Genomic DNA, 15,027 nt, shown 5'->3' with positions numbered 1-15,027 from the left:
ATTTTCAGAACTAGATTATTGTTGGAATTTTACATTCACCTGAGTTGCTAAGCACATAATTGCATTTTTCTTTGAATATTTATCTGATGGCTGCATAAGGTCTATGTTGTCAGTTAATAATATGAGATATGTCTGATGCAGTTGCAGAAAATAGTACTTCAAGAGTATGATGGGTACATATGGAGAAAGCTAAGGGATGTGGCCAGTTCCACAGCTGAATTTGATCCAGCACTTGTGTTAGAAACCCCATGGAATATTATTTGGTTGCTTAGAGTCTGAGCAGATCAGTTGCATTAAATTTCCTGGCTGTGCACATAGTCTATGAAGACACTTCTCATTTTGTGGCTCCACAAGATCATTAATGGCAAGTAGTATTGAAATGCTGCTGTGTTGCACTGTATGAACGTTTCTGGGAGCAAAATCTTCTATTTCACAATTGAGACATTGCCAAGTTTTTGGAAGACTATCCTGGAGACTGGCATTTGGAAGAACAAAAGCTTCAGATCTGGTAGTAACATCCTCAGCACAGCTCTAGTGCTGAAGATGGGGATGTTGCAGCTTCAGGTTTGGCTCTAACAGTTCTGTTTTTCTGGACAATCCTTGCCAAGTGTGTGGCTTTCATCTTGGTACTTCTGCCACTTCCGTGACAGAAAGACTCTCTCATTTTGTTCACAGCTGTCTTCTGAAGGAGTACCTCTGGTCTTGGTATGACACTGGTGTGCTTTCAAAGGAGCTGCTCAATTTCTGTAGCTAACTCAAGGAATCTGAACTGATGGTTGCTAGTACATTTCAAAGAGAAAGTGAATGGCAGCTTACTCAAGACCAAAACAAAAATCCACACAAAACCAAAAACCCAGACCTAAAGAGAAGACACACATACACACACCCCCACCCCACCCTGCCATACCTCAAAATGGTAGTGTATTAAAGTAATGAAGCCAGGAAAGATGACACCACTGTCTAAAACATCAAGCAAAAATACCTAAAATTCCTGGAAAAGAATATAAATCGAGATTAAGTTGGTTGCTTTATGGGTATTTTGTTGTAATTACAGGTATCCTGTTTGTAATACCTTTTCACATTTACTTATGATGCTAGAAGATTTTACAGTTATTAATGTGACTCTTACTTTTTTTGGATATTAATAGAATAGGTAGCCTGAGTCAATCTATCATTTCCATTTTGTGAGAGGTGCTAACAAAAGATGGTTCAAAAATAGCTCTGTGGAGTTTTTTCTTTTCAGCAAGTTATTTCTTCATCTTCTTCCCCGTAAAGAGACAAGAAAAACCTGTTTGTTCATCTTTCAGATGCCCCCAAACAGGGAATAATTGAGTCTTTTGTGAGAAATTTCAGAGAAAGGGGTAGAATGTTTTCAATCTGCTCAAACAGAAACAAGGAGAATGAAGCAACGTAACGTTTCCTTTTTAATCCAGGGAGGATCTCATCGACAAAAAAATTGAAAGTGCCGTGTCTTGTTTGCAGTCTGTTATTGAGCTTGGAAGAGTAATCAGAGACAGGAAAACAATTCCAGTAAAGGTTAGAACTCTTACATCTCTTATAAGTGCTTTGGAAATGTGCAATAGCTTTGTAATTTTAAGATAAGCTTGGGAAAAATGAATAATTAAGTTTGGAGTAACAGAGTTCAGTGATAAAATACTGCAGAATTTATTATTTATCATTTGAAGTTATTCTCAGTTGGAAAGACAAAAATATGTTTGGTGTGGTGTTTTTGTTTCTCCCCAGTATCCCTTGAAAGAAGTAGTTGTTATCCATCAGGATCCAGAGGCTCTGGAAAATATCAGATCTTTAGAGAAGTACATACTTGAGGTAAGAACATGATGTTAATGGGATTATCTATGTCGGTTACCTAAACAAACCTAAACCCTAACCTCCCATGCTGATGCTGTTCAGTCAGTAGGCAAAATGAATTTGAAAGAGAACTGGAATGAAAGGGGGTATCAATGCGTGCTGCGTACAGAAGTAAGAGGGTGGTCCTTAGCCAGTTGTCATATTGAGAAATACTTAATCGCTCAAACTGACCACAAAGGAGTAAGAAGCTGTTAGAAACATGCTTCTTCATCAGGGAACACTTTCTGGATGAAAGTAAGACCAAAATAACTGCATATTGCCAAAGAGATGGGTTACAGACTGTCACTTCCTCCAGTTAAAGGGCATCAAGATCAGTTTTTGAAGAGTTGATGGAGAGAAAAGAGCTCGATGTGAGGGGCAGTAGGGGACCAGTCAAGACATTTGCAGGATAGTGTTTAGGAATAAAATGTCAAATAAGATGTTGGTCTATACAGCTTCTTACACTCACCTGCTCCGGTATGCCACTGCAATACTCTCTTAACGTGTGTCCATTAGAGAACTGCAGCCTGCCCTACTTGTAAATCTTTGGATAAAAGCCCCATCATTCAGAAGAGAAGGAACCATTCTTGGTTTTCTGAGTGAATTTCTAGAAATTGGCAGCAATTTCTGCTTTTAGTCAGTCATGTAAAAATCTATAGTATTTTAAGTGAAATGAAAAAGGAGTTTGCTTATAAATAAACTTCATTTATTTATATGTTCATACTGGAAATATATCTTTTAAACTTCAGAATTATATTTCAGAAGTTGTAGCGAAGGCACAAAGCCTGTTACTTTTGATTGCTTAAGATTGTGGGCTTTTTTAGTCTTTATGTACAATTAAATTTCATTTAAAATAGACTTTATATGCATCTTGTTTCACATCCATGGTGTACAAGAGAAGTACAGCAGTAAGAAGGAATAGTGAGAAGGAAGAGTGTTTCAGCTACAGTGCAGAATTTTGATGAGCCCTGGCGGTTCATCAAAAAGGAAAGAAAACCCAAACGTTACTATACCAGTATGGCTTTGAACTTTTTTCTAGGTGTTGGGGCCTTCAAAACATCTTGCAAACCAGTGGCTCTTGTGACTGAGGTCTGTCACGATCGTGCATTCTATCTCAAGAGCTATGATCTGTGTAATCTGTCAGCATTAGCAGCCATGGGGCTTTATAATCGCTTTGCTGAACAGGGTATTAGATGTAATATCACCTGCATTGTAAGACTGGAGGCCTTTCAGAACCACTCTGGAAGGCAGTGAGGGAAGAAGGAAGATTGGTTAAGCAATGCTGTTCATTCTGAGCAGTCTTAATTTCCTCTTGCTACAGTCTCTCATTGGGATAGATGACCACTTTTCACCCAGATGTTTCCTGGGGCGATAAGCCACAACTTCAGCTTTGTGACTGTGTTTTGGGGAGGAAAGGATTGCACTTCAGACAGCAACTCCTCACTAAGAAAGCAAAATTCTGAAGGAACTGATTTGATGTTGATGCTAGGCAAAATGTGTGCGTTAGGCTTGATTAGAAATTGGGGATTACTTCATGATGGTGACTTCCGTGTGTTACTCAGTGTGGAGTTTCACTTGGATCCTTCCCTTATGCAGTCTTGTTGCATTTGTGTGTGGCTCATAGACTACATGCTAGCTTTTCTCTCTGAGAACTGAAGGAGAGGTCTTGCAAAACAAAACCACCTAGGTGGTTGTTCAGATGATCCTCCCCATTCAAGACCACCTGATTATGAACATTTCTGAGGAAGGGATACAGCCTTAATGCAAGGCTCTTCTCAGAGGAGTTGAGTACAATATAATATAAAAAACAACAACTCCCCAGTGAATTTCCTTAACTGTTACAAGGGGCTTTATGTAGAAGTCTTAACACAGTTTCAAAATGCCTGTGAACTGAAAGCTTAGCCTGAAAAGTTGATGAAAGACTTCTCCTTTCCCTGCCCCCACTCCCCCACAATAATTTCACATCTGGAAAGGTGAGCCATATGGTGCACTTTACATTGTCCTCTGAATTCTGCCCTTTTCCCATATTTTAAGTGCTTGTAATGGATATGCTATAAACAGATTATTGTTACAACTTATTTCTCTGTCCTGTTTTACTTCCAGCATCCTTCCAGCTGCTGTCACATGAGTGTATGGCTTCTGTCTGCCCAAGTACAGTAACTGGGTGGGAAATATAGTATTCTCCATGGGTTGGAGTGGTTCCTTTCCTTCAACTCCATCCACAGCAGGGGAACTTTAACACAGCAGGGGAACTTTGTCTCATTTCTGTCTTCAGGAAATTCTTACTGTGTTGTGTCACCTCAGGACCTCTGTACTACTTAGAGCTCTTAAAATATAGCATGGGTGGGCTTGGCAATCTGTCTTCAGTTTGTGGTTCTGTTTAGTGGCCTTTACCATACGCCTGTCCTTGGCAGGTTAAGGATTCTTTCTTCCTGTCAATAAGAAATCTTTGGAGGCTTTTATAACAGAAGATCTAGTCATATGCTTAAAATATGATGGAACCTTTTTTTAGTTCAAGTTGTCGTTGTCAAGATCAGCTTTTCCTTCACAAAGAGAACAGAAATCTTCATCTACCCAAGAAAGATCTGTCTTGGTGAGAGCAACCATCTCAGAGTTCAAGAGATGACTGAAGCAGTGGAGGATCTCTTAAACTTCAAATTATGTGTCACTTCAGCAATACCATCTTTCTGCTCATGTCAATCCACATCTACGGAAGGCTTCTAAAAATTCTGCAGGGGGCACCTAAAGAGCACTGGTGAAGGGAGTCACAGCTCAGTGCACAAGCCTTCCAAGCCTTCTAGATCAGTGTTGGATGCTTCTTGCTTTCAGTTACTGTGGGAATTTGATCCATGAGAATTGGGCATTAAAAGAATTTTAATTATTTTTAATTGATTTGCAAATGGGATTGTAGGACTTTTCTGTTATTTGAGCTTATTGATTATTTCTCATAGCCAAGTGTCATAATGGACAAGCCTATAATTATTAATCATTTTAAACCCTGGACCTTTTCAATAGCAGAATCTTGTGCAATTTAGATTAGTGTCTTTTCCCATTTTCTTGATCTGGAAGCTGGATTTGTGGATTTTACAGAATCCAGTTTTAAGGGACATGAGGTTTGCTTACTCAAATGTTTTCCAAAGAGATAGCAGACAAAATTTGCTGGCGACTTCTACAGCTAGTAAAAGGTAAGAAAGGCTCCTAACAATTTGAGGAGTTATTACATAAGTGGAATGTACAAAAGTAAGTTTTAATTAACATTAATTTGCTCCTGCAAACCTTTATGGAAGCACACATACAAATTTACTGTCTATTGTTGTATTACTTACTATAAAATTCAACAAGCTGATGCTGAAGCTCACTGTGTTTTATCGTATTTCATAGAAATCCATCTAGTTGCTGACTAGGATGGTTCAGAGCTTAAGAGGTTGATGAATACAGTCAGAGTGAGTAGTATTACTGGGCAGTATCTGCAGCTTTGTTCATCGACCTCCTACATATTCAGAGCTTTAGAACCTTCAGCTATTGCCAGTGCTGTGCTGCTGGTAAATATGCTGGTGCCAGACATAATCTTTAAGAAAAATTACACCACTTGGTTTTATGCAGTTGCTGACAAAAGGACTTGAAAAATACACTTGTCAATTCTTTGAAAATTTAATTCATCACTTTTCCAGAGGTGGCTGTAGTCTTTGATCTGCACTTTTAATCTATCATCAGAACATAGCAAATAATTCAAATAAATGGATGTTAATAGAGTATAGAGTTGTCATACAAAAATGACCAGGCCCACAAAATGTAATAAATCCAGAAGGCTTTTAGCAACAGAACACAGTTGCATTTTCTTTGTTACTATTTGAAACTTTTTGCTAGCCTAGTTCAGGACTTCTCTTCCTAACTACTGCCAGTGAAAATTTTTCTCCAAGGAAATTTTACTCTATGCATAATCAGAATTGTGTTTGCATCCAACCTTTGTGTGCCCTCCAACTCCCACCCCTCTGTATGGTTATAATAAGACATAAAAATGACTACTTCTCCAACAAATTCAAGGTCTGCCAGTGTTTCATGATGTTACTGGTGTTACAGTAGTGTAATAGATGGAATCCATGAATTGGTGCCTGAACTGGTGCATGATCTGTGGCAGTGTTTGCTCCTTAAGTATTTTGTGTCTTACAGCTCATGTGCATAAGACCTGAAAGATGTGTTAAGGACTTAATTTTGATGTATTGGGAAGAGAGAAGTAAGAACTATTTAAAGTCAAAGCACATTCAGATTTGCTTTTTTTTGAAATCATTTAGCTTTTTAAATGTATGCAGAAGAAAGTTTTCCCAATTTAATGACTATGGAAAACTTGTCCTGATGGAGTTGGCTTGTATGTAACTTACGTATTCAAGCCCAAAGTCATCTTTCAATTTGTGCTGCTTTTTTTCCCCCCTTGGTTCATTCATTCTTTTCCCCCCCGAGGTCACCCTCTACCACTTGCGGGCTCGTTTCCAGTGGTACCCCATGTAAACAGATTCTCTGAAGCACGTAATTTTCATTCTGTTTCCTGGATGTATGAAATAAAATTAGATTCAGTTGTTTTCTCATGTCCACATACCAGTAGGACCACCTAAGGAATGAGTGTGTCACTCAGAGGTGTTATTTAAGCATTGCTTCTCAGTGTAAATGTTTAGCTGCTTGCTAGTCCTGTCATGCTGACGCTGCCATTTACTTACGCTCGCTAAAGGACTTGGAGTAGCTCACTTGCCAATTCCACTTGGTGATTCTGCATCACATTGATGTAAACTCCAGCAGCCTTCTAGTGGAGACTTAAAGACAAAGTGCTTCAAGTATTGGGCAATGTGACACAGAAAATCTGCTGAATTACAGTGAAACCTGCTCCAGATATGTGCAGGTTTGTACCTGTAGAAATGCAGCCTTTAGTTGTATATTGGCAATTAAAACTCTCCAAGACCTGTCCCTCCTATGTTACATGAGGAATAAGAAGAGTGGGGCTGTGAAACTGGTAATTCAGGTGTCAGATTTCTAAATTACAGTTTGCCTAGTGTGTGTTTCTTAGTTTGGCTTTACAAAGCAGGGAAAACCCAGAGTCTCTTGAAGACACAAAATAACATTGGGACACAGTGCTCTTATTTCCCTGAGGTAAATAACGGGTCTAATGCATTTGTTCATAGGATAGAATTAACTGTAGAATGATAAGGCTTGCTGTGCAGTGTCATATTTGGCATTGCATGATGCTCAGGGTGTGTAACAAAGGGGTTTTTAATGATAGTTTCTAGTGTGTTGATGTGATGAGAATATTTTTGGTTAAGATAAGAAGTGACGTAGTGGTTTAGACTTGTGGCTCCTCCAGCAGGCTCTGCTGTCTCCTGCAATGGCAGAGTCTGTTCAGAGAAGGTGTGAGCATCTGGCCCCTTCTTGCAGTAGACTCTTGGCATAGGCAGCCATCTGCAGCTGCACCCTTAAAGATACTGAAGGGCATGTGGCTGCCTGTTCCTTTTAACATCTCCTCATATGCCTACTGTTACCAATGCTAATTCCTTTTTGAATCCTTGGTACCCTCCTGCTTACCTGCTCTGGTGGTGTTATGTTCCAAGAGTTCACTACTTGTATATCTGTTTTTAAATCAATTTCCTAAAACTTTCAGTGCCCTGCCCTGCCCAACCTGGCCTTGAACACTGCCAGGGAGGAGACAGCCACAATTGCTCTGGACAACCTATGCCAGGCCCTCACCACCCTCACAGGGAAGAATGTCTTCCCTATAGCCAATCTGAATCTCCCCTTCTTCATCTTAAGGCCATCCTCCCTTGTCCTATCCCTCCCTGTTCTTTTCACCAGTTCCTCCCCAGCTTTTCTGGAGCCCCTTTAGGGACTGGAGGGTGCTCAGAGGTCTCCCTGGAGCCTTCTCTTCTCCAGGCTGAACCACCCCAACTCTCTCAGCCTGTCTCCAGAGCAGAGATGCTCCAGCCTCTGTGGCCTCCCCAGGCCTCCCTCCAACAGTTCTATGTCTGTCCTGTACTGGGGACCCTGGAGATGGTGATGCAGTACTGCAGTGGGGGAGGGTTGGGGGAGGTCTCACCAGAGTGGAAGGGAAGGATCCCCTTTGACCTGCTGATCAGGCTGTTGGCAATACGCAGCTCAGGACATGGTTGGCTTTGTGCTGCTGGCGCACCTTGCCAGCTCATGTTGAACTTCAGTGTCAACCTAAAGGCTGAAGAGGTGGGCATGATCTGTTGCTGAGAGACAGTTTCATTGTTGGCTGGTTTACATGCTCTTGCAGTGTTGGCAAGTTTATTGTTCATAGAGACAATCAGATAAAAATTTTCAGCTTGAGACTTGTGACTCCCTAGTCTGTGGCCCCTGGTTGTGCACCCATGACACAGTTGTCAGAGATGACTGGTCTTCAGCTTCAATTTTTTTTTCTCTTGATGAATTTATCTAGGAGCTTAATGTACGTCAAGTGACACTATCTACTAATAAAGATAAATACGGAGTCCGACTGAGAGCAGAACCCGATCACATGGTGCTTGGGAAGCGCTTGAAAGGTGCATTTAAGCATGTCATGGCTGCAATCAAAGAGCTGAAGAGTGAGCAGCTGGAGGAGTTCCAGGAGACAGGTACAGTGGTACAACCACTAAATGGTGGCAATGGTGACCAAAAAGAGAAGATCCAAAAATACTTTGGCTCAGCAAGAAAAAAACCCAGCTGTTGCATTTGTGTATGTTAATCAAGCATTTGCAAGAACAGATCCCAAAGTATCGTTCTGTGGGCTCAGGGAGGCTTAAGGCTGCCTTCCCTGTTATCATCTGTATTACGTTTTATGTTAATAAGGGTAGGAGAGAAGTTGTTTTTCTTATCTTTCTGACAGTAGTTAAGAAGTGGCCATGTCTACTACTCTTACACTGTTCTGTTAAAGTGGTGAGGGCCCTGGCACAGCTTACCCAGTGAAGTGGTGGGTGCCCAGCCCTGGAGGTGTTCAAGGCAGGGTTGCATGGGGCTTTGAGCAGCCTGGGCTTGTGAGAGGTGTCCCTGCCCATGGCAGGGGTGTGGAACTTGATGATTTCTAAGGTTCCTTTCAGCCCTGACCATTCTATGATTCTAGAAGTGCTACTGTGAGATCAAAAATTAAGTAGGGAGTAAGCTCTTCTGTAGGACTGAATCAAACTTGAGCTGATCAGTGTGCAGTAGTTTTTATTCTAAAAGCATTGCTTCAATTCCAAATTTACAAGCAGGTGTGAAGTTACTCCCAGGTTTTACTCCGTTCCATTGATCAGTACATAAGCAGCTGCTGCAGCGCCTGCAGAAGGGCCTGTCTGAAAACCCACACCGGGAGATAGTTGAGTGTGTCTTCCTTGCGCTTTCCAGCCGGTTAACTGGGTTGTGAATGTATTGCCCCTCTCATGGACTTGAAGTTTGATACTTGTTTAAAGCTGTTTGAATTTTAAAAATATATTTTTCCCTCTGATTTTAAGAGTTGCTCCTTCATCTGCCAATTCCACAGGCACCATTGTTGTCGAAGGGCATGAACTCCATGGGGAAGATCTTCGCCTCATGTACACTTTTGATCAGGTTGCAGGAGGATCTGCCCAGTTTGAAGCACATTCCGATGCTCAGGTATTTTAACTGGTTTGGGATTTTTTGGGTTGGTTGTTTGTAGTGTTTTTGGATGAAGAAGTTTTTATTCATATAGCTCATGTTACTTCTAGTTTCCCTAGAAATCACATGAAAATGGTGAGGTGAAACCTGGGGTAGTTTTGCTTGCTTAATTAGACTGCTTGAATTACGTGAATAGCAGCTGTATTTTGAAGCTGTTACTTGCCTAAACATGGAATTTGTTAAGTGAGGAGCTCTGTAAAAAATGTGCCTGTGCATCTGAGCGAGCTAATATTAACTTGTTTCTAGTTTGTCACCCGTTCAACTGTTCTCTGTGTGTTACCTCAGGTTTTGGTTCTGCTGGATGTTACCCCAGACCAGTCCATGGTGGATGAAGGAGTTGCCCGGGAAGTGATTAATCGCATACAGAAGCTTCGCAAAAAGGTTGGGAAGCAGTGGTTTGGAACAAGGAGTTTTAATTGACTTTTAAGAAATCTTTGGGCAATGCACAGCAAAAACTGACCTTTTTAATTAAAAACATGAAGTCGTGTGTCACTTCCTCCTCATATATGGCTTTCTGATCAGACACAAAAGCTTATAAAAGACTACTTTGATATTGAATTTCCATATTGCTGAGTAGCTGGAGTTGATCAGATTGTGAACTTTCTGTACATTATCTGTAGTGAATTAAGTTATGTATGTATTTGTTTTACTGAGCCCCTCTTGTTTTCTGTCTCAAGCCTGTTGCAGTGGTTTGGGCCTGCCTACCTCCTGCCAAATGTTACGCTCTGTTCACTCAGGTCAATGTCTTGTCAGCTGGGCTGGGGAGAGCTGAGAGGTCTGAGCCTAGGACTGCTAAAAGAAACAAACTTGTGTCTTAGCAAATTGCTGGAGACATTTATGGCACTGAATTGTCTAAGTTCCTCTGATGGTACATACAGATGATGTTGTCTGTCCTTAATGTTAAAGCACTTTGAACCAATGTAACTTCCTTCTTCCTGCAATACTAATCCAGAAAGATGAGTGACTCCATTTTGTGCCAAGAAACCTGTGAAGGTGATGACAAGTCTAAACAGCCCTTAACCTGGAGAGGACATGAAGTAATATTTAACTTGGTACCTTCTAAAACAATACCAGAATGTCCTGGAGACTGTTGGGTGTTAAGAAAAAGGCATTAACTGAGCAATTGTTCATTTTTAATTTCAGGGTGACACTAGTAAAATCTTGGTTCATCAAGAAAAGCTCTTGAATAAATTAGATAGGATTTCAGCTTGCTAAGGGAGAGAGTTCCTAAGTAAATTTGGAAGAGAGGTACCTAGAGTGAGGTGTGCTTTTTGGTTGTCTTTGGAGGAAAAGCTTGCCATGTTTCAGGCCTTTTTCTTGCTCAAGATTCTTTTGCATTGCTCTTGCAATTCAAAAAATAGTTTTATTCTAATTTTTTTGGGTGGAAACTTTTAATAAACATCTGGTAACTATCTTTTCTAAAGCCATCTTGCTGTCATTAATAGTGTGTTTGGTGTATTCCACAGCGGAATCTGGTTCCTACAGATGAGATTACAGTGTACTACAGGTCATGTCCAGAAGGTGACTACCTGGATACTGTTATTAAGGAACACACGGATTTCATTTTTGCAACGATCAAGGCTGCCCTGAAGCCTTACCCAGTCCCTACCTCAAAAGAAGTTCTCATCCAGGAAACAACCCAAGTAAGAAGGAAAAAGCATTGACTGCAGAGTTCGTTTTGTTACCTGCTTTGAACTAAAAGTGTTTCAGTTACAGAAGAATCATATGTCAGTATTTATTTGTGGGGCACAGTGAATGTTTTGTTATATTTATAAATTTATATGTTAGTCTTCTTGGTTTAAAAAAGAATAGTTGGGATCTGTATGTGCAGTACTTCTGAAAATGAAGCCACTTGGGTACCAAAATAAGCATCTTGAGTACTTGTTTGTGTAAGCTTAATACACGTAGTTATTTGTACTTGGATTAGTGCATTGTTTAGACAGCAAAAACATTGTTGCTCTGCTATCTTTAGCTAATGTGCTTTTGTGCTAAAGATCATCTCCTTTGAGGCCAAATTCTGCCTTCTGGCTTAAGACCAGCTTTGGTTATTAATGTCTGACGATGCTTGTTTGTTCTCCCCTCTGTTGCTGAAGTTCAGTCCTGTGTAACAATGTCGTTCCTCAGATTGCTTGTTCTTTCAGCAGTGGAATTGAACTAATTCCTGTGTTTTCTTTGGTTTTTTAACATGTTTTGAAAACACTTCTGCCATGGTTTTATTCAAACTTACGAAATGCGAAAGGCAGAATCATAGATGAAGTATGATTCAATTTAAATGTTGTCATGCTAGACTGGAAAGACAAGAACTTAGGATACACCAAGCTTAGAATCTGTGTTACAGAATGGCTTGAGGGCTGGAGAATAGCTGAAAAGAAAGCAATGTCTTATCCATTACACAGTATGTGTCAAGGAAACGTTTTACATTTAATAATTACACTTCTAAAATTGTGCAGATTTGAATCCAGATTTTTCAAAGCTGTTAGCTGAATTCACTGACAAACAAAAGGAAACACACTGCATAGGAGTGGAGAATATTGTGGCAGAGAAATCAGTTAAAATATTTTGCTATTTCTTCCTAGTACTTATTTGATTGGGATACTGCTGACAGACAGGTTGATGTTAAGTCAACATCAAGTCTGAATTAGAATGTAGAAGCAGCTGGAAGGAAACGTGTGGTGCTGGGAAGCACTTGTCTGACTGCGTCCCTCTGAAACTGCCTGTCACTGTGTCTTTCCATGAAAGCTTTTGTGCCTGTGCTAGTGTGGTTCCCCTCCCACCTTACTGTGATTCAGTTTCCTAAATCTTAATGTAGCAAATTCTAGTGAAGAAGAACACAGTGGGAAGCTGAAAGCAGAGTCTGTTGCATTAGTTTTAAGTGATGCCATCTATGTAAAGATGAAATCTCACCTTGCCAGAAGGTGCTGGTTATTAAGGATATAATGGATGGCTGCTGTCTGGATGTCAGCAAAACCAGGCCTCCCTTCAGTTTTGGAAACAATGGGCTAGTATGGAACCTGGAGGCAGGAGGGCTGTGGGGCAGGCTGTGCATTTGCACAAATGTCGGATTTCAAACTGGGAAGACACAGAGCTTGGAAGTGAAATGCCACCATATATGACAGGCAGCTCTGGGTGGCTGTTGCGGTTGATGACTAAGTTCATGGAGATTAATCGTCTTGCAGTGGTCATACAGCTAAGAGTACCTACCTCTCCGCTTCACATCTTGGGCACAGGGCTTTTCAAACAACACCCTTAGCAGGGATTCATTGCAGGTTCTGCAAATTGAGCCTGTGGAGTTTATGTATGGGCAACAGAGGCAGAGAGAAATGTACGTAAAGGCAGAATGGATTGGTTTGCTTCTACTTGAAGGGGTTGCAGTTGCTCCAGAATGACTACCTAGGGAGGTAATGTGCAGTCCTTGCCGTGTGAGTTGCCTTCTGCACATGTAGATGGCTGCTGCACTTACAGACTCACTGTGCCTCTGAATCATTGTCACAGACTTTACAATAGAGGTTGCAGAGAGAGACAGATGACTGGGAGTTTAGTGCAACTGTAAAGTTTTCCTTGGATGTCTCGCTCCCTGGGACTGCAGAGGTGGATTGCTTAGGGCAAATGTTGGACTCGACTCAGTGTCGTGCTGCAACTAGCTTGTCGCATTAACTGCAGTGAATAAAAATGCCCAAAATACACAAATCCCTTCCTCAGAAATCTTCTCAGTGTCTTAAGTGTGGCCCTTTTTGGAGAGGTGAGGATAGCTGTGGCTGTGTGCAGTGAATTTGTAGTTTGGTGACCTGGGTTAGTCGTCTTTATTAGTCATAACTGCCTTGTGTCTTGTGCCAGCAACTTCAGACATAAAGACTGTGAAAATGTGAATGGAAATTGAATTGAGCATCAACTGTCTTCTGGGGGGGCTGATAAGCAGCGTTGACGTGGAAAGTGCTGTAGTGACCATTAGGTGCTTTCAGATACAGAAGCAGGTGCAAGTTAGAGGAACCAAGTGTGTAATTCCACATGTGAGTGCGTAACTTCAGTCAGCTGTGACAGCATGATGGCACCAAATTTCTGGCAGTTATTAAAAGGAGTAATGGGAGTCTGGATGACGTTAAGTATCTGCAAAGACTGGGCCAAAAAGGAAATGCAGGCTGTCTCTTCCGTAAGCATCGTCATTGCGTTCGGGATCATTGGTTCCATGGAGTTACCCTGCATCGTTCTCGGATACAGGGCCTTAATTGTGAGCTCCTCTGCCAAGGATTTGCTCTGAGATACAACCAAAACCAAATCAGCAGTTACTCAGAAAATATTGGGATGAAAAGCAGCTACTTGAAAAATGAATTCCTGCTTGGTGGTAGACTGGATAAATACAAAACAAGGTTTGCTGCTCCCTAAATGTCTTTCCCTACTTTGTAGCAGGAGTGAAGAGTGGCACTTCCACCTTTGTGGACTGATTCTTCCCAAAGACTATCTGTCAAATGACAAAGAAATTCTCAAATGGCCACTTGGTACCAGTGGTTCATACAAGTGATTTCTGGGTGATCATTGTTCAAGTAAAATTCTTATTAAGGTGATTTTTGGGAAAATTGGTGTAGGTGAAGGAGCCATTCCAGCCTGCACAACGTGGTATCAAGGCAACTGCGACCCTGGTTGTTCTCAGTAGCCTCTGGGAGACAGGTAAAGGCTGCTCCAGACAGCCCCTGAGAGCAGGGTCCTGCCTTCAGATACTCTGGATTACCTCTGGAGGAGTGTTCTTCCCAAGCATGCTTACTTTTGGGTTGTGTTTTGGGGGACTGCTCATCACTTGTGACTATCTGGCTGTTTATTCCACTCTGTGGTTCTTACATGTTAAATGTCGCTGTGTCTTTAGCTTACATTAAAACTAACTGCTGTTTGAAGCGTCCTGTCTCTGCAGGAAGATGTGGCAAAGGTTTCTATCTTATTGTAAGTCATGTTTGCCATAATAAGACAAGATCTTATTGTTGTTTATTTAAGAAAATGTTTTGTTTATTCAATAGGATATTTTGTTGTGTTTATTCAATAGAACAATATTCAAATAATGATGATGTTCCTCTTCCTTCAGCTGAAAGGTTCAGAGCTAGAAATTACACTCGTCAGAGGTGGTCTGCATCAGAGTGTTGGTCCAGCCTGTGCCTACGTCAACCTCAGAGTTTGTGTGAATGGGACAGAGCAAGGTAGGGGGGGTGTTTGGGTTTGATTTGTCAGTGGCGGTGTTAAAGACAGTTTGGGAAGTGGTGTGACTAATGTTGGAGCCACAGATTTGTTTGTAAGATGGTGCAAACTCCCTTCCAATAGTAGCTTTAACTTATTCTTGAAAATAAGTCTATTAAAAGCAAACCAGATGGCCACGATGTCTTCTGATGTGGACCTGAAATAAATGCTGAGGTGTGCTTGGGAATTATGTTATGCAGAAGGGCCTGTGTGCCATACAGACTCTGTATGTACACATCTGGGAGTGTGTGCTGAACTTGTCATTCCTGCTGCAGTGCTGTAGGTGATGCTTCTCTGTGGAGGAGACAC

The 15,027-nt window shown here is 41.2% G+C and overlaps 1 protein-coding gene across 1 annotated transcript in view; it reads left to right on the top strand.

The window, feature by feature from the left end:
• Nucleotides 1-15,027, top strand: part of IARS1 (isoleucyl-tRNA synthetase 1) — a gene marked incomplete at its 5' end in the record, with an annotated part of 97,193 nt that overhangs the window by 69,700 nt on the left and 12,466 nt on the right. The window contains 7 exons of the mRNA XM_084269570.1: nt 1,434-1,536; nt 1,744-1,827; nt 8,288-8,462; nt 9,347-9,459; nt 9,787-9,882; nt 10,968-11,144; nt 14,570-14,681. Of these exons, the coding sequence (XP_084125696.1) occupies nt 1,434-1,536; nt 1,744-1,827; nt 8,288-8,462; nt 9,347-9,459; nt 9,787-9,882; nt 10,968-11,144; nt 14,570-14,681 (860 nt within the window). The remainder of the gene's footprint in view (nt 1-1,433; nt 1,537-1,743; nt 1,828-8,287; nt 8,463-9,346; nt 9,460-9,786; nt 9,883-10,967; nt 11,145-14,569; nt 14,682-15,027) is intronic.

Source organism: Gallinula chloropus, assembly GCF_964237585.1.
Source record: "Gallinula chloropus genome assembly, chromosome: 12".
Classification (NCBI taxonomy): domain Eukaryota; kingdom Metazoa; phylum Chordata; class Aves; order Gruiformes; family Rallidae; genus Gallinula; species Gallinula chloropus.
Note: the sequence above shows the minus strand (reverse complement) of the source record. Positions and strands in the feature narration are given on the sequence as shown.